General features: G+C 51.2%; 1 protein-coding gene across 1 annotated transcript in view; it reads left to right on the top strand.

Moving 5' to 3' along the window:
- Window positions 1–838: 838 nt before the first annotated feature.
- LOC125506740 overlaps window positions 839–23,174 on the top strand; it is a 33,831-nt gene continuing 11,495 nt past the window's right edge. The window contains exon 1 of the mRNA XM_048671470.1: window positions 839–945. Within this exon, the coding sequence (XP_048527427.1) occupies window positions 839–945 (107 nt within the window). The remainder of the gene's footprint in view (window positions 946–23,174) is intronic.

Raw genomic sequence — 23,174 nt, 5'->3', positions numbered from 1 at the left:
CCGCCGGGCTCGCCACGTCTCCCCCAACCAAGGATTGGAGGGCCGCGACCAGATTCTTGCCAGTCAGGGCCTCGGAGCTCAGGCGCAGGGCGGCGTCCGCTTCTCCAAGCCTCCACAGTGGGAGCGAGTGCTCCTGGAGTGGAGCCACCCGGTGCTCCAAGAACTCCCTCAGGAGCGTGGCCCCGGTCAACTTCGCCGCCCCCAAGTTGCTTGGCCCTAGGTCCGTGTTCATCCTCTTCAGCACCGCCTTCGCACGGGGCCGACGAGCTCCGCGCGGGACCATGCGTTAACAGCCTTGGGTTGCCCCGTGGGCAACACCAGTCGGGGGTGGATGCGCCCGACGTCCGCCATGATCCACTTGCTCCGGAAGCCTTCAATCCTCTTCCCAGGCTTCGAGATAGAATTGGAGTTGGAGTACGCGATGAAGCTCGCGCACGCGGAGACATGGGCGCCAGAAACCCGGAGGGAGAAATAGTGGCGCAGCAAGGCCACTGAGGGCTCTACCCCAACGTGAGCCTCGCAATAGTAAGCAAAAATCGCCAGGAGAAGAACAGAGTTGGGATGGAGATGCAGAGCCTGCAAGTTGTATTGGCGGAGAACAGCAAAGAAGAACTCAGAGAAAGGAGGCAACAGACCGGCGATGATGGCGCTCACGAAGAGTGGGTAGAAGGTGCTCCCCTTTCCCTCAGGCTGGTCGGAGCCGGCCTTGAGCACGGTCGCCCCCTAGCGGCCCTGCGCCACCGTCATTAGGCGCGTGAGGGCGAGATTCTTCTCCGACAGGTTCGGGGAATCCAGAGCCGGCGAGTACCAGGCCTCGGTCGAAGACTTGCGAGGCGCCATGGCGTACCAGAGGAGAAGGATTGAGACAGATCTGGAGGATTTCGGGAGCAGGAAGGAGAAGAGCGAGAAAGGGGATCTGGGGCGAGACGGACGAAAACAAAGCAAGTAAGTCTGGCCCGGGCACCTCTTTTGTCAGATGGATAGTTGCCGAGGCGTCGTGGGAAGCGCAGACGCCCACGTCCAATCAATCGCCACGCGGCGCCCAAGGCCGCAGGCTATTGGGGCCCGCGGCGCTTCGCGCTTGCCCCTTCGCTTCTCTGCTAAGCCAAGCCCGGGCGCGCCTTGGGCCCGGGGGCTACTGTCGGTGTTCTGGGAACGGGGGTCCCCAGACTTGCCTGCCTGCGGCCTGCGGCGTGGCTCAAGAGGGGCCCAGCGCGGCCAATCTTCATCAACTTAGGCTCAAGACCCTCGCGAGGGGCCAAGCCTCGCGGGGCGGACGATAGGAAGCTTCCTCAGAGGCAGCCTCATCAGGCAGGCTCGCGAGGAGGTGGAGAGATCAAGGCAGGGGTACCTCGCGAGGAGCCCATGACGCAAGCCATGACGATCGAGACCAGGCGGGCGCCAGGCGGGCGCCGGCCTGTGCAGTGTCCTTGTTTCCCTTTCGGTGCAAAGGGGGCAAGCACAGGCCAAGGCATCAGGTAAAGGTTACCATTCCGGTGCAACGAGACCAAGACCAGCCGAGCGGCAGGATGGAGGTCACCGTGGAGCCCAAGACGGCGTCACCACCAGTGCTTTTGGTAGCCGAAGACCACCTTTGGTCAGGATAACTTGTACTAGATGTTCCCCTTCAAAATGGCCAATTGTTGGCGCCCTTCCCGCTCAATATTTGGGGAGAGGCCCAGGGCCTCTATAATAGGGCTAGCCACCACAGAGTAGAGGCGACCTGACCAAAATCTGACCAGATCAGACAGAGCCCTACCAGGGAGAGAAAGAGAGAGGCGATTGAACTCACCCAAGCAGTTCATCGCACCAGTTCAGGAACACCCCTCGCGAGGCTGTTCTTCCTCTGTACTGTTCATCTTCAGCCCCTGAGGCAATCCACCACACCCACACTGGAGTAGGGTATTACACCACAACGGTGGCCCGAACCAGTATAAATCTCGTGTCCTTTGTGTTGTTCATCATTTCTAGCTTAGATCGCACGAGGAGATCAGACGTAGATCGGTAGGGGAGAGATCTCCATGCGCACCCCAGTTTTTGAACGTCAAGGGTCTGCCGGAACCTGAAATCCAACACTCATCATGTACACGTATGTTCTAGAAACAGGGACACGTGTCATATTCACAGGCATTATGTGTAAAGTAAGCAGATGCAATTCAACAAAGTTAGAAGCAATACAAGATAGACATCATACACAAGATGCAACCACATATAATAGTGCCAAGTTAGACAAAGACCTGTTGTTGAGGCATATCTCTCTCGATGTGGTTTTGATGATTGATGACAACATGTTTGCGGACTAATCGTGTGCCTTGAGCATTTCAGAGATCCATCTTTGGCACGAGACGATTTCTTTCCCTCGGAGTGTCATTCTAGACGGTGTAGCTCTTTCGTTTCTTTTTCGGTGGACTAGTTTTGTAGAGGGCACCGTACTATCAAGAGGGGGTCCGCTTTGGTAAGGCTAGGGTGGAATCAACACGTACACATCCTTTTCACACCCTCTGAGCCTTTCCACTTCAATGGAGAGCTCTTCCCTCCTTCTTTGGGCTTTGTCTGGTCCCAGTGGTAGTACCGCGGTACCCAGCGGTAGTACCGCTTAGGGGTCACAGGCGGCAGTACCGCTCCGCAACGGTAGTACCGCCGGTGGGTCCTCAGCCGTAGTACTGCTGCGGTACCAGGCCCCTACCACGTCGATTCGAGGGGGTCGATTCTTGTGTCGGATTGTGTGGTACTTTGCAGCGGCAGCACCGCTCATGAGCGGTAGTACCGCCCTACCACCGCGACAGTATTGCTCGGGTCCCTTTCTCCCCTGCCTTCCAGACTGCGCGGCAGTACCGCCAGGGGGAGCAGTAGTACCGCTGAGGCCAGCGGTAGTACCGCTGCCTCCTGCGGTAGTACCGCCCTCTGCGGGGCTGCTTTGGGGGGTAACGGTTGGATTGTTCCCCCCACTATATAAGGGGGTCTTCTTCCCCAAAGTTGACCTACCTCTTCCCCCAAAAGCTCCATTGTTGCTCCAAGCTCCATTTTCGCCCGATCTCTCTCCCTAGCCAATCAAACTTGTTGATTTGCTCGGGATTGGTTGAGAAGGCCTCGATCTACACTTCCACCAAGAGAAATTTGATTCCCCCAACGAATCCCTAGCGGATCTTGTTACTCTTGGGTGTTTGAGCACCCTAGACGGTTGAGGTCACCGTGGAGCCATAGTCCATTGTGGTGAAGCTTCGTGGTGTCGTTGGGAGCCTCCAATTAAGTTGTGGAGATTGCCCCAACCTTGTTTGTAAAGGTTCAGTTGCCACCTCCAAGGGCACCAATAGTGGAATCACGGCATCTCGCATTGTGTGAGGGCGTGAGGAGAATATGGTGGCCCTAGTGGCTTCTTGGGGAGCATTGTGCCTCCACACCGCTCTAACAGAGACGTACTTCCCCTCAAAAGGAAGGAACTTCGGTAACACATCCTCGTCTCCACCGGCTCCACTTTTGGTTATCTCATCCCTTTACTTGTGCAAGCTTATTTGTGTTATATCCTTTGCTTGCTTGTGGGGTTATGGTTGTTGCATCATATAGGTTGTCCACCTAGTTGCATATCTAGACAACTTACTTTGATGCAAAGTTTAATTTGATAAAGAAAAGCTAAAAATTGTTAGTTGCCTATTCACCCCCCTCTAGTCAACCATATCGATCCTTTCAATTGGTATTAGAGCTTCGTCTCTTTATTAAGGACTTTGCCTTCCGAAGAGTATGGTTGACACTGTAGACGCAGCGGAGGAGCACTCCGGTGTGAATCCAATCTCATCTACGGCCGATGGGGAAACCTCGATCTCTCGTGAGGAATTCAATGTGGCTTTGGACACATTGAAGACCTCCATGACGACCGAGGTTGAAAGCATGTTTAATAAATTCATAGAAGGGATTAAACTTTCCACCGCACCGTTGAAAGTGGGTGATGCTGCTAACAAGGTGACGGATGCTAACCCCGACAAGGGGGAAGCTACTAGTGAGAAAGCTCCTTATTCTAGTGGTAAGAATGGCATCGGCATCTTTGCCCATGTGGAACCTCCACCCGTTTATGGTGGACCGATTCCTTCTACTCACTTGAATCATGCCGGTCCTCCCCCCAAGATTGATAAAAGGGAGGACTTTGATTCTTGGGTATATCGTTTTAAGCGTCATTTAAATCATGTGAATACTAATCTTTGGAGAATCATTGAGGAAGGGTTTTATCCACACGACCGAAGCAACTTCACTCCTAGAGAAGCCGCGGATAATCAATTCAATGAGAGTGCTCTCTTCATCATCCAAGATGCAATTCCACCAAAAGATCTTCCTCACCTCTGGCCCTACGCCATGGCCAAAGATGCATGGCTCCAAGTTGTGTCCCTCTATCGAGGAAGCGCAAGCATTCAATGCTCCAACTATGAAGTGGTGCAAGATGAAGCCGGCGAGTTTGCAATGAAAGAGGATGAAGAACCTCATGAGCTTTATCGGAGAGTAACCAAACTTGTGGTTTCACTCCGAGATCATGGGAGCAAGGACACGGATGACAATTGGATCAAGCAAAAATTCCTCAAGGCAATGATGCCTTACCACAAGGCCATGTCCTCCATCATTCTCAAAGGCCGGACTTCCACACCTTGACCTCAAGTGAGGTGTTGGATGAGTTGGCGGCAATGAGCATATTGGACAAGACCGCCGACAATGCGGTACTTCGCTCACAAAGAGCAAAGAAGCCCAACCTTGCATTGAAGGCCAAGGTTTGTGTTGAAGAAGAGGAAGATGAGGAGAGCAACCCTGAAGACACAAAGTATGACTATCATGAACACATGGCCCTTGCTTCTAGGCAATTTTGGAACAAGAAGAACTCAAGACCCAACTTCAACAAGAGCAACTCAAGTGGCGCTAAGGTCAAGCAACGTGTGAGAACTTGCTATAATTGTGGCAATGTGAGTCACTTTGTTGCGGAGTGCCCTTATGAGAAGAGGGAAGACAATGGTGGCAAGCTCATCCGAAAGGACAAGGCCAAGTCCTTCCCCAACAAGAGCAACTTCACCAAGAAGACTCATCACAAGGCGTTGGTGGTATAAGAAGAGTACAATTAGGATGATGATGAAGATGGTGGGTCGGTTCCCATGGCCTCTGTTGCCATTGCGACGAATCCACGGGTGTCTCTCTTCGGTTCTCCTAACGAGAGCATCGCTGCCAAGTGCCTCATGGCTAAAGCCACCAACAAGGTAACCCCCAACATCAAAACTACCTTCATTGATCATCCTTCTTTGACGGATAGCATTGATGAACATGAGGGAACAAATGTGGAGGAGAATGAGTTTGAGACCTTTATGAGTAAACTCAAGGGTAAATCCAAGAAGCACTCTGTTGCTCTCTTGGAACAACTTGGTGAAGCCAATGACTTGACCGAGGCTCACGAAGATACCATCTCTAGGATGGAGGGGCATAGTCGTGACTATGCCGATGAGATCTCGGATCTTTCCAATGCTCTTGAGGAAGAGCGTGGTCTTCGTTTGGCTCTTGAGGAGTCACACAACGATGATCATGCTAAGTTAAAGAAAGACCTTGATCATGCTCTTGTTGTTTCTCGTGTGCTAAATTCCGAGAAGGCCAAACTTGGGGTTGATCTTGACTCAAGGAGGAGTTTGATATACTTGACAAGGCTCACAAGGCCTTGAAAGGTATTCATGATAGCCTCAAGGAGTCTCATGATCAACTCCAAGTGAAGCTAACTAAGGAGAAAGCCACTTTTCCTCATATGGTTTTAATTGATAATGCAAATGCTACTAACCCATGTTGTGAGCATGTGCATCTTATTGAGGAAAATGCTAAGTTGAAGGAGCAACTTGAGAAAGGCCTTGTGTCGTGCATACAAGGTGAGAAGAACCTCAACGACCTTTTGAGCAATCAAAAGGAAGTTGTGGCCAAGGAGGGGACTGGGTTCGCACCCAAGCCCAAGAGCAAGAAGAAGAATGACAAGACCAAATGACCTCCTCCTCTCAAGCAAACCTTTGTGAAAGAGGGAGAGGGTGCTTCCAAGGATAAGAAGAACAATGCGAAGGGTGATAGTGTCAAGAAGGGAAATACCATTCTTCCCAACAAAGCCGGCGACTTTAACCCTTCCTATGTGTTGTGCCGTGCTAGTGATGGGCATGTTTATGCCAAATTTGTTGGTTCTCCTTATGAGTACATTGAATGGTCTATTTGGGTTCCTAAGACCCTTGTCACTAACTTCAAAGGACCCATTACAAAATGGGTACCTAAAACCAATCATTGATCTCTTGTAGGTGTTTGCTTCCGGTGGGGGATCATGGTTGCTCAATAGTGGAGCTACAAATCACATGACCGGAAGCAAGGACTTGGTGGTGGACGTACTCAAGACTCCATCTATGCCCACCAATGTCGAGTGGGGTGATGCCTCATCTTCTAAGGTATTGGGACTCGGCAAGGTTGCCATTTCTAATGATCTCACGATCGAGAAAGTCATGCTCATTGAGTCCCTTGCATACAATTTACTTTCCGTTTGTCAACTTGCAATCATGGGCTTTGCCACTTTCTTTTATATCGATACCGTGGCCCTCTTGTGGAGCAAGACTCTGAAAGTAGCCTTTGTTGGGCATGTCGAGAACGGTCTATATGTGATTAAATTTTCGGAGCGACCCACTAAGACCGCGACATGCCTAATGGCTAAAGTTGACGTAGGATGGCTTTGGCATCACCGCCTAGCCCATGTCAATATGAGATCTTTGCAAAGTCTTCTCAAGGGGGACTGTCGGTGTCAAAACCGGCGGATCTCGGGTAGGGGGTCCCGAACTGTGCGTCTAGGCGGATGGTAACAGGAGACAAGGGACACGATGTTTTTACCCAGGTTCGGGCCCTCTCGATGGAGGTAAAACCCTACTCCTGCTTGATTGATATTGATGATATAGGTATTACAAGAGTTGATCTACCACGAGATTAGAGAGGCTAAACCCTAGAAGCTAGCCTATGGTATGATTGTTGTTGTTGGTCCTATGGACTAAACCCTCTGGTTTAAATAGACACCGGAGGGGGCTAGGGTTACACAAAGTCAGTTACAAGGAAGGAGATCTACATATCCATATCGCCAAGTTTGCCTTCCACGCCAAGGAGAGTCCCATCCGGACATGAGACGAAGTCTTCAATCTTGTATCTTCATAGTTCAACAGTCCGGCCAAAGGTTATAGTCCGGCTGTCCGGATACCCCCTAATCCAGGACTCCCTCAGTAGCCCCTGAACGAGGCTTCAATGACGATGAGTCCGACGCGCAGATTGTCTTCGGCATTGCAAGGCGGGTTCCTCCTCCGAATACTTCATAGAAGATTTTGAACACGAGGATCGTGTCCGGCTCTGCAAAACAAGTTCCACATACCACCGTAGAGAGAATAATATTTTCACAAGTCTAATCTGCTGACGCATTCCATAGCGTGACATCACACCACAGCCAAGCCTTTAGTCGAATCGTTTTTTACACCCCACCTCAGCGCGTTTCGCGAGGCAGTTTCCTTGCCACGTCTTGTCGAAGCAGAGATCGTGTCCCCTTTATTTACGGGATTCTCATCAACGCGGACGCGGGTAACCCAATCGTGCCCGTTGGTATGTCCCCTCGATCAAAGGTAAGTCCCAAACGGTCACAAGGAGGGCTCTTGGTATTCAACCTCTTTATAAAGAGACCATGGCCTTACTCTTTTCTTTCGATCTCAATCGAATCCACCTCCCGCCTCGAGTTCCAACACCCGAAGCTTCAGATTCAAGCGCTTCGGACCTTCGATTATGTCCGGATCCAACCTTCAAGGTCAATGGATGCCTTCCTCTGTCATGGAGGAAGACATAATAAAGCTAAGGGAGGCCAGGTACTTGACCGGCGAAATCCCGCATAGGCTGCCTGCTCAAGGGCAGGTTATTCCCACTCCTAAGCCTGGTGAGAGCGTCGTGTTCGTATCTCACTTCCTCCGAGGGCTAGGCTTCACGCCGGATCCCTTCGTGAGGGGGCTCATGTTCTATTATGGGCTGGACTTCCACGACTTAGCTCTGGAGTCTATCCTCCACATCTCATTGTTCATCGTCGTGTGCGAAGCTTTCCTCCGCATTACCCCTCACTTCGGACTGTGGCTGAAGACCTTCAAAGTGGAGCCGAAGATGATCGAGGGGCAGCACGCAGAGTGCGGAGGCACTATAATAAGCAAAAATGCTGACGCCCCATGGCCCGAGGGCTCTTTCCAGGAGGAGCGCAGCCTATGGCAAAAAGAGTGGTTTTATATCACGGCTCCCAGGGGTACCAAGTGGGTGGCTCCACCTGTCTTTCGCTCGGGTCCGCCGCCATGACTAACGTCATGGGTCAACAAGGGGCTAGGCTGGGGGCCAGTAAAGGATGTGCCAGTATTGCAGAGCCGCATCCAAGATCTCCTAGAGAGAGATGTCAGTCTAGTCGTGGTGACGCAAGTTATGTTACTTCGTCGAGTCCTGCCCTGCAAACGTCGCCCCCTCCGCCTGTGGGAGTTTAACCCGGAGGGACCGCGACTCTTCAACATTTCCTTGGCATGACGCCCGTGGAGATGTAAAAATTGTTCTTCGGACCACAAGCCATGTGTCCGGATTCCACTAAGGATGCAGGTCTGAGCTACAATCGTCCAGATACCCAAGTAAGTAGCCCCGCATCCGAACACTCCATCTGCTCATTTATCGCAATATCGCCCTTTAAAAAAGCCGCTCTTTAACCAGGAGTGGATAGCGAAGGCAAAGTTGATCAGGTGTCCGGCCCCCCTCCCTGAGACCTCGCCAGACCCTGTGTTAACCAGGATGCTGGAGATCGTGCCTTATCCAGTGCCTTCGGGAGAAGATAAAGGGGGAAACAAGGAAGCTACTGCCTCTGAGGAGGAGGTTAGCTAGAAGGGAGGAATCAAAACTTCCTCTCCCCAGGGAAAGAAGAGGACCGCCTCTGAGGACCCGGAGACAATGGTCTCAAAACGGGGGAAGAAATCTTCGCCAGAGGGTCCTGCACCGGGGGATACCCTCGCCGCACTATGCCCTCAAGGGGATCAGCCCTCTACCGAGCTGTAAGTAAAAGGGTACTAAATAATGAGAGAGAACCTTGCTCTACCTCTGAGGTAAATAACCGAAGCCTTTATCTTTGCAGTTCGGATCTTAGCCCTTCCCAGCAGAGCTCGTCTTCGGGGGGTCTTCTACCGGAGATGATGGAGAGCGGAACGCCTCCCCCTGCCATACCGCCTCATGGGCGGGCGACCCCGAAGTGTCGTCGCGGAGGGTTTCTCCTGATCCGGCAAGGCCAGAAGGTAGTCATATGGCCACCAGAAGCCCTTAGTATCTGGTTTTTAAGGAAAGTAATCAAAAGAGTCCGGCACCACCTGGTGTACGGTCAGACGTACTAAGGAATCTGCTGGAGCGAGCAGTTATCTCAGGGGAGCACCACACGTTAATGGGTACGGTAATTGAAAGGATTTCATCCGCGGAAAGTGGGTTGCATGAAGCTGTCATGAGTCTACTGACGGGTTTTGAGGTACGTGAAGTGATGCACCTTTTTGACAGTACCGCATATTTTTAAGATGCGCCCTGTATAGGTAGTAGCCCCTGAGACTCTGAGTACTATCGTAGACGACAACACGCAGAGGATCATAGTCCCAGGTATGATTTTGCCGCCTTCATGTGCAGGTGGCGAAGTGTCCGGTGGCCATCCAGACTATTGAATTTGCCGAGTTAAAGCGGCAACTTGACATGGCAGATGCCGACATCGTGCTTGTCAACAAGCGGCTTGACGAGGCACAAGGTATGTGATTTCTTCGGAGACACATGGTAAGAGGAGCACGATGCCAGTATCTATAACATGTGTGTTTAATGCAGATGGAGCTGCGGCCGTGGAGAAGCTGCGGGCAGAACTTGCCCGAGCCAAGGAACAAGCCAGAAAAAGTGATGCGGCTGCCCTAAAGGCAATCGAGGAGCTGAAAGCCGAACAGGCCGCTCACTACCAAAGCAAGGAGGAAATGGCCAAGATGGCTGTGGAATTGAAGAACACCGCTGACCGTTGCAAGCTTCTTGAAAAGGAAGATCAAGCGAAGAGGACAGACCTGGAGAAGGCCACGATGGCAGCCAAGGATACTCGCTCTGCAATGAGAGCGATGAAGGAGGAGCTGCGTCAAGCCGGAGATATCGCGGCTGGGAAGTCTTTTATGCTGCGGAGGAAGTTCGGAGATCCTAAATATGCTCCTTTGGACCGGCTGTGGAGTTCTGCGAACGAATATCTGGATTTAGCAGCGAGTGCGGCCGATGCGGCCGAACACTTCCGAGATAAAAAAGATCGCGAGGTGGAAAAGCTGTTCTGGTCACAATTTAATGATCTAGAGCGTTCGCTTCCATTGACAGATCGGCTGGCCGAATGGGCCGAGCTGAATAGGCTATCCGGACTTGCCATGAGGTATGTCGTGGATCATCTGTGGCCGGAAAGACCAAAGCCGAACAGTTATTTTAGCTTGGTGCAGCAGTTCCTTGGTGCAGTGCCACATATCAATGCGATGAAGAGGTCGGCATGCGTAGAGGGTGTGCGGATGGCCCTTGCCCGTGTGAAGACATACTGGGTGGAGATGGAGGCCACCGTCATTGCAGCCCAAGATTCGGACGAAAGCCGAGTACCTGCCGAGCACTACTTTCAAGAAGTTCTTGAGGGCGCTCGTTCAATAGAGCCGCAGTGCTCGAAGAATATTATGTTCTAATGACATGTATTCCCATTGAAAACAATGTTTTGCTGAAATGTAAAGGCTATTTTATACTTGTGCCTGCAAGAATTATAGTACCTCCTGTGCGGCCGTTTATGTATATATGTATATAACCTGAAAGATGGCAGTCGTCAGCTTCAGCCCCCACGCATATAATGCAGGGTGTTCGCAGAAGACGCATATTCACACTTGATCCAATGTCTTGGTCCATTAAGGAGGTGACAGTGCAGCAAACTAGGCAATCAGACTATAATGCTTTATCACTTTCACTTAGCCATAGGAGTTTGACAGTGGTGCTACTATATAGCCCCTGGTGGATCCGCGCTCATCCGAATTCGGGGCGCGTACATGCCTAGCCGGGAAGCGACCCTTCGTTAAGGCGGAGGAATCCCGAAGATTCCGCTAGGTCATCGAGTGGTTGACCAGTCTCATGCTATATCATGACATTCAGTTTTCGGCTTTCTCTACTGAGGTGCTCGCCTGGCTGAACCGGGGCACAATCGCAGTAGTTCTCCTGGTGCCGCCTTAGCCGATAGAGCGGAACATAAGACAGCAAAACACAGGAGCCGGGAAAACCCAACATTTGACCAAAGACATGATTCGGAGCTGATGCATATAAGGCCAAACTCGCGACGCCGAACACTCCCTAAGGTATTCGGTCTTTATGATTTTAAACGGGCTGAACAGTGCCCTTTGTAATAAGCCCCTAGTGTCCAGGTACGTGCAATATTCTGACATGGCCACATGCCAAGACGCCAGCCTCCTTCTCAGTTGTGCTGAGAATCCGGGGGATGTGTATCAACAAAAGACAGTAAAAAAGGTTTAAGCAGGGTCTTAATCTAAAAAGAATCCTTGGAACGGGTCCCTGCTGCACGTCTGCGCCTGTGTCTCCATTGTGCCATATCCTGGATGGGTGTAGCACGATGGTCATCTGTAGAAGAGAGGAACTTAGTTGAAAAAGTAGTCGTGCAAAATGTGTGTTATACTAAATAAACAAAGTATAATTCAAGATGGGTAAAATTGAGCCTTATTGTCGCTTGTTTACATGCGCGGAGCCCCTTGTATAGTCATCAAACCTTTATCAATTATATTGTTATGCCGGACTCGTCTAGCCGTGTCCGTGGTCTTAACGACCTGTTAGATGCTCTGGTTGGTGAGGCCGTTTAGTGTGTGGCTGCCAAGGCAGCCGCACAGTCTTCCGCGCGCAAGGAGCGCTCAATATTTCCCTTTACTGAAATGATGCCATGTGGACCGGGCATCTTAAGCATGAGAGACGCATAATGCGGTATTGCGTTAAAGCGAGCGAAAGCTTCGCGTCCCAGTAGTGCTTGATAACCACTTTTAAACGAAGCGATGTGGAAGGTTAGCTTTTCGCTACGGAAGTTATCAGGGAAGCCGAATATAACCTCTAGTAGGAGGGAGCCCGTGCAATGGGCTTCTGGGCCTGGCGTTACTCCTTTAAGGGAAGTATTGCTATGGCTAATTTTTGTTGGGTCCATCCCCATTTTGCGGACTGTGTCCTGATATATCAGGTTTAAACTACCGCCGCCGTCCATCAGGACTTGTGTAAAGTGGTATCCGTCAATTATCGGGTCTAACACCAAGGCAGCCCATCCTGCGTGCCGGATACTTGCAGAGTAATCCCGATGGTCGAAGGTGATCGATTTGGACGACCAGTGGCGGAACTCCGTTGTGATAGGCCCTGGGGCACATATCTCTATGGGTGCCGTTTGTTTCTCCCCTTTGTCATGTGTAACACGTTTACCGTTTTGACTTCTAGTGGGAATTTCTTCCGTTCCCCAGTGCTTTGTTTGCGGGGTTCGTCATCGTCTTCGCTTGGTGTATCCAGCCCCTTGTGTTCGGTGTTGAGTTTACCGGATTGCTTGAAGACCCAACATAATTCTCTATGGGCATGATTTGCAGGTTTATCAGGGGTGCTGTGGATTTGACATATCTTGTCCAGAATCTTGTTTAGGCTGGACAGTTCGTCCCTGTTGCCTTTGAGGGGCAGCTTTTGCTGACCCCGCCGAGAGCTTTTGAATCTGGCGTTTACTGCCGTGCTCTTCGGGCTGTCTTCTTTATTCCGGCACTTGTTTGTGCTGCGTCGTGGCTTCTCGTTTTCGTCCCTGACTTCGGATGTACTTGGGTCGCTGGTGCTACATCGGGCTAACTAGCTGTCCTCGCCCACGCAAAAGCGGGTCATGAGGCTTGTTAATGCAACCATTGTTCTCGGCTTTTCTTGGCCGAGGTGTCTGGCGAGCCATTCGTCTCGAACGCTGTGTTTGAAAGATGCTAGGGCTTCAACGTCCGGACAGTCTACTATTTGATTCTTTTTAGTAAGAAACCTGTTCCAAAGTTTTCGGGCTGACTCTCCGGGCTGTTGAGTTATATGACTTAAATCGTCTGCATCCGGTGGTCGGACATAAGTCCCTTGAAAATTTGCCCGAAAAGCGTTCTCGAGCTCTTCCCAACTTCCAATGGTGTTTTCGGGAAGGCCTTTAAGCTAATGCCGGGCTGGCCCATTGAGCTTGAGGGGTATGTACTTTGTGGCGTGGAGATCGTCTCCTCTAGCCATGTGGATATGGAGGATATAGTCCTCAATCCAGACCCCAGGGTCTGTCGTTCCGTCGTATGCCTCTATGTTTACGGGTTTGAATCCCTCTGGAAATTCATGGTCCAGCACCTCATCGGTGAAACATAGGGGGTGTGCGGCACCCCTATACTTGGGTGTGCCGTGGTGTTCGGAATTTTGTAGTATTGTATTGCGTGTTTGAGCGCACTTTCTTGGCCCGTAGATGGATCTAGTTGCGCCATCCTTTTGGTGCGAGTTTTCGCGTGGACCGCATACTGGCTTGTGTGCGACATTGCTTGCCGCTCTATGTTGGCCGTGGGGTGGTCTATCCGACCGGATGGCTGTTTTGTTTTTTGATTGCGGGGGCTCTAAGGCCTCCTCATCGAATTCAGGTAGTAGCTTTCACTTCGGGTAGCTCTTTGTGTGGCGGCTGCCACCATACTTGTCTGCGGTGTTGAGTACTTTACCCCATCTGAGTCTGAGTGCATCTTCCGCAGTCTTGAGCTTCTGCTTCTGCTTTTTCAGGCTCCGCGCAGTGGTGACGAGCCTTTTATGGAGGTTCTTCTACTCCCGGAGCATATCCGGCGTGATGTCTTCCGGACTGTTATCTTCGCCGGAGACGGGTTGTTCGGTTCGATTCTCCGTGTTGCCACCGTCGGACGATTGTTCAATGCCGTGTGCATCGTCCGCTGGCTCACCTTGCTCCATTGTTGGGTCTGTATGCCTGTTGTATCTGTCGAGGCGAGGTTTTGAGCGGCGCTTACGCCGCCGCTTTGACTGCTTTTCGAGGGAACGATCCTTTGCTGCGTCCTCGTCGTCGTTTTCTTTGGGTGTGTCCACCATGTATACATCATGGGATGAGGTGGCTATCCAGTGCCCTGTGGGAAGTGGTTCCTGTTCGTATCCTGCATCGTCGTCTATACCGTCGATGTCTTCGGAGTCGAAGTCGAGCATGTCGGTCATATCATCGACAGTGGTTACTAAGTGGGTGGTGGGTGGGCGGCGAATTTCTTCGTCATCCACATCCCAATCCTGCCGGACGTAGTCCGGCAAGGACTCTCCTGACAAGGAGAGAGACCTTAGTGAGTTTAGTATGTCGCCAAGGGTCGAGTGTAAAAAGATATCTGCGAAGGTGAACTCCATGATCGGTGCCCAATCGGATTAGATTAGCACGGGCGCTGGCAGTTCGGAGTCCGTGGCCGGAGAAGAATCCGGCATCTTGGATTCACGGCTCTCATGAAGGGTGAGATCGGTATTCGGCTCGATCGCCGCAGAGACTGCGGCCTCCGGTGCGGGGTCTAGCCACCCGTCCACAGATGGCGCAATTGGCTCCAAGTTGAAGGTCAGAGAGGTGGTTGGTGCGATCTCCTGAATACTGTCCGACGGCAGAGCTAAATCATGCTCATCGAGACCATGCGGCGCACTCGATAGGGGCTCGAATTCGTTGAAGATCAAGTCCCCGCGGATGTCGGCCGTGTAGCTTAAGCTTCCAAACCCGACCTGATGGCCAGGGGCGTAACTTTCAATCTGCTCCAAATGGCCAAACGAATTGGCCCGTAGTGCAAAGCCGCCGAATACAAAAATCTGACCGGGGAGAAAAGTCTCACCCTGGGCTGCATCGCTAATGATGATCGAAGGAGCCATCAAGCCTAATGATGACGACACAGAGGAACTCTCAATGAAAGCACCAATGTCAGTGTCAAAACCGGTGGATCTCGGGTAGGGGGTCTCGAACTGTGCGTCTAGGCGGATGGTAATAGGAGACAAGGGACACGATGTTTTTACCCAGGTTTGGGCCCTCTCGATGGAGGTAAAACCCTACTCCTGCTTGACTGATATTGATGATATAGGTATTACAAGAGTTGATCTACCACGAGATCAGAGAGGCTAAACCCTAGAAGCTAGCCTATGGTATGATTGTTGTTGTTGGTCCTACGGACTAAATCCTCCGGTTTATATAGACACCGGAGGGGGCTAGGGTTACACAGAGTCGGTTACAAGGAAGGAGATCTACATATCCATATCGCCAAGCTTTCCTTCCACGCCAAGGAGAGTCCCATCCGAACACGAGACGAAGTCTTCAATCTTGTATCTTCATAGTCCAATAGTCCGGCCAAAGGTTATAGTCCGACTGTCCGGATACCCCCTAATCCAGGACTCCCTCAGGGACCATGTCCGTGGACTAACGAATGTTAGTTTTGCTAAAGATCGTGCTTGCAGTGCTTGTATCGAAGGTGAGCTACATGAGAAGGCTCACCCTCCCACGACTATCATTTACTGGAAGAGGCCTTTGGAGCTCCTTCATTTGGACCTCTTTGGGCCTCCATCCTTTGATAGTCTTGGGGGGAGGAAGTATTGCTTGGTGATTGTGGATGATTATTCAAGATACACTTGGGTGTATTTCTTCAAGAGGAAGAGCGAGACGCAACAAACCGTCATTGACTTTGCAAATGAAGCCCAACGTCAACACAATGCAAAGATCTTGACAATAAGAAGTGACAACGACACCGAGTTCAAGAACTACACCTTGGATGAGTTTCTTAGTGATGAGGGGATCAAGCATCAATACTCTGCACCTTACACCCCTCAACAAAATGGTGTTGCGGAGAGGAAGAACCGGACGTTGATGGATGCGGCAAGGACCATGATGGCGGAGTTCAAGTCTCCCTACAACTTTTGGGCCGAAGCCATCAACACCGCGTGTCATGCTTCAAACCAGCTCTATCTCCGCAAAGGCTTGAACAAGACTCCATATGAGATACTCACCTGTAACAAGCCCAACCTAAAGTACTTTCGGGTGTTCGGGTGTAAGTGTTTCATTCTCAAGAAAGGTGTTCGTTTGTCTAAATTTGAGGCTAGAGTGTCGGTGTCAAAACCGGCGGATCTCGGGTAGGGGGTCCCTAGGCGGATGGTAACAGGAGACAAGGGACACGATGTTTTTACCCAGGTTCGGGCCCTCTCGATGGAGGTAAAACCCTACTCCTTCTTGATTAATATTGATGATATGGGTATTACAAGAGTTGATCTACCACGAGATCAGAGAGGCTAAACCCTAGAAGCTAGCCTATGGTATGATTGTTGTTGTTCCTACGGACTAAACCCTCCGGTTTATATAGACACCGTAGGGGGCTAGGGTTACACAGAGTCGGTTACAAGGAAGGAGATCTACATATCCATATCGCCAAGCTTGCGTTCCACGCAAAGGAGAGTCCCATCCGGACACGAGACGAAGTCTTTAATCTTGTATCTTCATAGTCCAACAGTCCGGCCAAAGGTTATAGTCCGGCTGTCCGGATACCCCCTAATCCAGGACTCCCTCAGTAGCCCCTGAACCAGGCTTCAATGACGATGAGTCTGGCGCGCAGATTGTCTTCGGCATTGCAAGGAGGGTTCCTCCTCCAATACTTCATAGAAGATTTTGAACACGAGGATCGTGTCCGGCTCTACAAAACAAGTTCCACATACCACCGTAGAGAGAATAATATTTTCACAAATCTAATCTGCTGACGTATTCCGTAGTGCGACATCACATCACACCACAGCCAAGCCTTTTTCCGAATCGTTTTTTACACCCCACCTCAGCGCGTTTCACGAGACGGTTTCCTTGGCACGTCTTATCGAAGCAGACATTGTGTCCCCTTATCACGGGATTCTCATCAATACGAACATGGGTAACCCAACCGCGCCATTGATTACGGCGCTTGGGGGATAAGCGAGTTTTACCAGGCTGGTGGGGGCGCATAGTTTTGTCCGCCCATATAAAGGGATAAGGATTCACCTTTTTCTACCCACGCCTTCTTCCTCCTTGCTCATCCATTCTCGTGCACTCGAGCTCCAGCGCCCAAGTCCACATTCTCATCCTCAACCTTCTCTAACAATGTCCGGAGCAGGAGGCAAGTGGATGGTCTCCTCTGTCACAGAGGGAGATGTCAAAAAGTTGAGGGGAGCCGGATACCTGTCCGAGGATATTGCACACGGGCTCCCTGATGCGGGGCAGATCATACCCACCCCAAGGCCCCATGAGAGGGTTGTATTCCTTACCCACTTCCTCCACGGACTGGGATTTCCCCCTCACCCATTCGTTCGTGGGCTCATGTTCTATTACGGCCTGGATTTTCACAATCTGGCCCCGAATTTCATCCTTAATATCTCGGCATTTATCGTCGTGTGTGAGGCTTTCCTCCGCATCAAGCCCCACTTCGGCTTATGGCTGAAGACTTTTAATGTCAAACCGAAGGTGGTGAGTGGCCAGCAGGCGGAGTGCGGAGGCGCCATGGTGGGCAAGATGCCCAACATCACATGGCTTGAGGGCTCCTATGTGGAGACCATAAAGGAGTGGCAATCGGGGTGGTTCTACATCACTGAGCCACGCGACACCAAATGGGCGGCAACCCCTGAATTCCGATCCGGGATCCCCACGCGGCTCACCTCCTGGAAAGAGAAGGGCCTGCCCTGGGGTAATCGGGTAGAGCTGACCGGACTCCAGACCTGTATCCAAAATATGATAAACAGGAAGCTCAAGCTTGTTAACATAGTCCAGGTCATGCTCATCCGTCGGATCCTCCCGTGTCAACAACGGGTGTTCAATCTGTGGGAGTTCGACCCGGCCCAGCACCAAACTCTGAAGGAGCTCTTCGACACGACGCACAAGGACGTCTGGAAGGTGCTGTTCAAGAGGGCCGAGGTTCCCCCACCCCTCACCGAGGATCGCGGACTCAGCGCGCAGCGTCAAGCCAGCGCGGTAAGCTCTTTTATCAGTTACATGGTATTCATTTTCCCCAGTATAACCATATGCGGGATCTAAGCTCCCATACCTTTGATAGGAATGGCTGGAGATGGCCGAACAGATTGACTGTCCGACTCCTCTGCCCGAAGACCCAGCAGATGCTCGCTTAGCGGAGATGCTGGTTCCGGCGCCTTACGTGGTGCCGGAGAAGAAGGCCAAGAAGAAGGCCACTGGAACCCGAAAGAGTTCCCGACGCCCGGTGGTATTGGACTCATCGTCCGATGACTCCGAGATGCACTCCGCCCATGAAGATGGGGAGGAGGAAAAAGAAGCTTCTTCCCCTCCAGCTGGGGGAGAAAAGAAAAGAAAGGCCTCCCCAATCGGGGAGGCCGGAGGGTCCAAGAGGGGAAGGACTCTCCTTCCGGACCATTCTACCACCGCCGCCGACAGCGAATACGAGTGGCCACCCAGGGCCAAGCCCCTGGCGAAGTCGTAAGTGTTCGGATGCCAGAGTAACTCATAGCGTTCCTTTATTGCACAGCTTCTCTGACGCCGAATATAATCATGCAGTCCACCCCGAGACCGCGACGACGTATCGTCGAGCGGCTCCTTAGATTCGTCGGATGTGAATAGCTTTTCTCTTCTGACCGCCTCCTCTCCTCGCCCTACGGACAATGCCGAGGTATTGTCTCAAGGGGGTCCAAACCGAGGGGAGGTAGTCCTGGGGGCGCCTCAAGGCGACATCCCGGACTCCAGGCGCAAGGGGAGCAAGGCTCCCAAGGGCTCCAAGTCCGGCCCTCCGCCGAACATCGCGCCGGAACCTCCAGTGGTTCCGGACTCCGTCAGGCGACCCCCTTCCAAGAGGGGCAAGCCGCCCATGCCGGTGACCTCCGTCCATCCGGAGGCACCGGACAATTTGCTGGAAGTGCTTGGAGGCGCTTCCATCGACGAGGAGCACCGCACTATTATGAGTGCGGTGATCAAGAAGGTTCAGTCTGCCAAGAGCAGACTGACTAAAGCCTGTGCTAGCCTTCTAATAGGCTTTGAGGTAAGTATTAAAAATATAGGAAAATATTACCGCATAGACAGTAGCCCCTGATGCTCTATTTGGTGTTCGCTAAGAAAATCCGAATAGAGGATCAAATAATATCTGCAGGAGTCTAATACAAGTATGTCTATATGCGTATGCAGGCTTCGCTGCTGACCTCTGCCGCACTGACTGCGGAGGTCGCCGCACTGAAGCAGAACCTCGAGCGGTCCAAGAAAGAGCTCGGCCTTGCCAAGAAGCAGCTCAAGGAGAACAAAGGTAAGTAATACCTTGTGTATATATATAAAAAAGATGTAGTTGCAAAAAATGACAGGATCATTGTGGATATACCAGGGGCCACGACCGAGGTGGCGACCCTGAAGCAAGCGTTGTCCGAGGCCGAAAACAAAGCGGCCACGGACCGCACTGAGCAGGGGAAACAAGAGGCGCGGGTTGCGGAGGTGCAGCAAGAGCTCCAGGCTCTTGTGAAAAAACACGAGAGTTTGGAGCTTGACTCGAAGACGCGAGAGTCCGAGCTTGCCTCGGCCCTCGAGAGCGCCAAGCATGCCAAGGCCGAAGCCCAAAAGGCCCTCTAGGAAATTGAGGAAATGAAGAAGATAGCGGTGGGTAAGGCATTCATTATGCAAAGCAAGCACGTGAAAGTGAATTACTTGTTACTTACCCGAGTTCGGAGCTCTCCAGGAGCATTCATAGATTTGCCCCACAGTGTGTCGGATGCCGCAAAGCACTACCGAGCCAAGGAGGGGAGCTCGACAGAGAAGGTGTTCTAGTCTCAGTATACTGAGGCGGAACATCCGGTGCCCTTAAGCGACCAGCTGAAGCAATTGGTCGAGCTCCATAAGGCGGCCGAACAGGTCATGAAGGGTCTGATAGTCCGGCTGTGGCCTGGAGAGGCCATGCTAGGGAGCTACTTTGGGCTGGTGAAGCGGCTTGTGGATGCCTGTCCTTGGCTTGAGGTCATCAAGCGCTCCGTCTGCATCGAGGGCGCCCGCAGGGCGCTTGCCCGTGTTAAAGTACACTTGGGCAAGATGGACGCTGAGAAGCTGGTGAAGGATGGGCCACCGCAGGGCAAGGAGCATTGCCACCCTGAAATGTACTATGAGGGCGTCTTGAAGGGTGCCCGCCTTTTGGCAGATGAATGTTCCAAAGATGTAATTTTTGAGTGAACTCGCATGTGTGATCCTATACGCTGAAAACTTGGTTCATATGCGCTATGCAACACTTGTTTGAATTTAAAATATTACCTTCTGTGCGGCCGTTTATGAAATCTGAGAGATGGCGAGTCATCGGCTTCTGCCCCCATGCCACGAGTGCTGGGGTGTTCGGGATAAACCTGAGCACTCTTTTTCCCATTCTTGGGTCCTTCGAGGGAGGTGCTTAGCACAACGAACAAGGCAATCGGACTATAATGCTTTATCACTCTCACTTAGCCAGAGAATTCTATAATTTTAAATTTTTGGCGAAGCCCCTGGTATTCGGAAGGCCGAATTCGGGGCGCTATACACGCCTAGGTCGGACAAGGCCGACTCCTCGCTCTAAGCGGCATAAGTCTTTAGGGACTCGAGACCTCTCGAATAGCGACCAACTCTCGCCTTATCATGACAGTCAGTTTTAGATTTCTTTACTGAGGTGCTTAGCCTAGCTGAACCGGGGCACAATCGCAGTAGTTCTCCCAGTGCCACCTTAGCCGATATAGCGGAACGTAAGGTACCAAAACATGGGAGCCGGGAAAACCCAACTATTGACCCAAGACATGATTCGTAGCTGATGCATATAATGCTATAAGTTCGGGGTGCCGCACTTGTGAAAGTGTTCGGACTTCTCACGCCGTATTATGGGGTACTTAAGCCCCTGGCGTATTGGCCGTACCAAAGTGTACGGGTGCTAAATGTCATGAATGAACATATATACATAAAAAGGGACAGAATAGAGAATGCGAAAATAGACTAGTGCTATGCATTGTTTATTCAAAAAAGGGTGCATTAAAGCAGGACGATACAAGCAGTGCGATAAGAAAAAAATGGGACTATTTGACATGTCTCCTCCAAGGGTAAGCTGCTGAATGGTATTTAAAGCAGGTATTTCGCTCGTTATAGAGACCACCTGGGAGTTCCATGATGCGACGTAGCTTTCGGCCCCCCTGGTCCTTGTATCATGTGTTCAGCAATTATACTGCCGGACAGGGCTTCCAGAGAGTAAAGTCCTGAAAGAGAGAAAGAATAACAAAGTGGGAAGCCCCTAGTGCGGTTGAGCCGCGTTTTGGGGCGTGCCGTAGTCGTGCCCCTCCCTCTGTGCCCATGGTATTTTCAATGCGTAATTATGTACGCGTGGCATGTATGTCGCCGTTTGGCTGGGGCTGGCGTAGGGGCCGCATTGCTATGCGAGCTCGGAACGTGCCAGGAGGTCTTGTTGCAGATTACTCCGGGCGCGCTTGAAGGCGTTCGGGCGTTTGGTCGCCGGACTGGAGAATTGCCTTGAGAGGCTGCTTTGTACTTCTGCTGCGAGGGCCCCAGTGTGCTCCTCCATTCGGAGAGAGCGCTCTGTGTTTCCATTGACTGTGATGACCCCCTGAGGTCCTGGCATCTTGAGCTTGAGGTATGCATAGTGCGGTGATGTCTACTACACAACCTTCTTCTTGTAGACGTTGTTGGGCCTCCAAGTGTAGAGGTTTGTAGGACAGTAGCAAATTTCCCTCAAGTGGATGACCTAAGGTTTATCAATCCATGGGAGGCGTAGGATGAAGATGGTTTCTCTCAAACAACCCTGCAACCAAATAACAAAGAGTCTCTTGTGTCCCCAACACACCCAATACAATGGTAAATTGTATAGGTGCACTAGTTTGGCGAAGAGATGGTGATACAAGTGCAATATGGATGGTAGATATAGGTTTTTGTAATCTGAAACTATAAAAACAGCAAGGTAACGAACGGTAAAAGTGAGCATAAACGGTATTGCAATGCTAGAAAACAAGGCCTAGGGTTCATACTTTCACTAGTGCAAGTTCTCTCAACAATAATAACATAGTTGGATCATATAACTATCCCTCAACATGCAACAAAGAGTCAATCCAAAGTCACTAATAGCGGAGAACAAACGAAGAGATTATGGTAGGGTACGAAACCACCTCAAAGTTATTCTTTCCAATCAATCTATTGGGCTATTCCTATAAGTGTCACAAACAGCCCTAGAGTTCGTACTAGAATAACACCTTAAGATACAAATCAACCAAAACCCCAATGTCACCTAGATACTCCATTGTCACCTCAAGTATCCGTGGGCATGATTATACGATATGCATCACACAATCTCAATTCATCTATTCAACCAACACATAGAACCTCAAAGAGTGCCCAAAGTTCCTACCGGAGAATCACGACGAAAACGTGTGCCAACCCCTATGCATTAGTTCATGGGCGGAACCAGCAAGTTGATCACCAAAACATACATCAAGTGGCACGTGATATCCCATTGTCACCACAGATACGCACGGCAAGACATACATCAAGTGTTCTCAAATATTTAAAGACTCAATCCGATAAGATTATTTCAAAGGGGAAACTCAATTCATTACAAGAGAGAAGAGGGGGAGAAGAAACATAGGATCCAACTATAATAGCAAAGCTCGTGATACATCAAGATCGTGCCAAATCAAGAACACGAGAGAGAGAGAGATCAAACACATAGCTACTGGTACATACCCTCATCCCCGAGGGTGAACTACTCCCTCGTCGTCATGGAGAGCGCCGGGATGATGAAGAAGGCCACCGGTGAGGGTTCCCCCCTCCGGCAGGGTGCCGGAACAGGGTCCCAATTGACTTTTGGTGGCTATAGAGGCTTGCGGCGGCAAAACTCCCGATCTATGTTCTCCTCTGGAAGTTTTAGGGTATATGGGAATATATAGGAGCCGGAAGTACGTCGGGGGAGTCATGGGGGCCCCACGAGGCAGGGGGTGGCGCGCCCCCCACCCTCGTGGGCAGCTCCTGTATCTTCTGACATGCACTCCAAGTTTCCTGTGTTGCTTTCCTTCCGAAAATAACTTCTCCAGTTGATTTCGTTCCGTTTCGAGTCCGTCTGATATTC

This window comes from Triticum urartu, chromosome 5 (assembly GCF_003073215.2).
Source record: "Triticum urartu cultivar G1812 chromosome 5, Tu2.1, whole genome shotgun sequence".
Lineage (NCBI taxonomy): Eukaryota > Viridiplantae > Streptophyta > Magnoliopsida > Poales > Poaceae > Triticum > Triticum urartu.
Note: the sequence above shows the minus strand (reverse complement) of the source record. Positions and strands in the feature narration are given on the sequence as shown.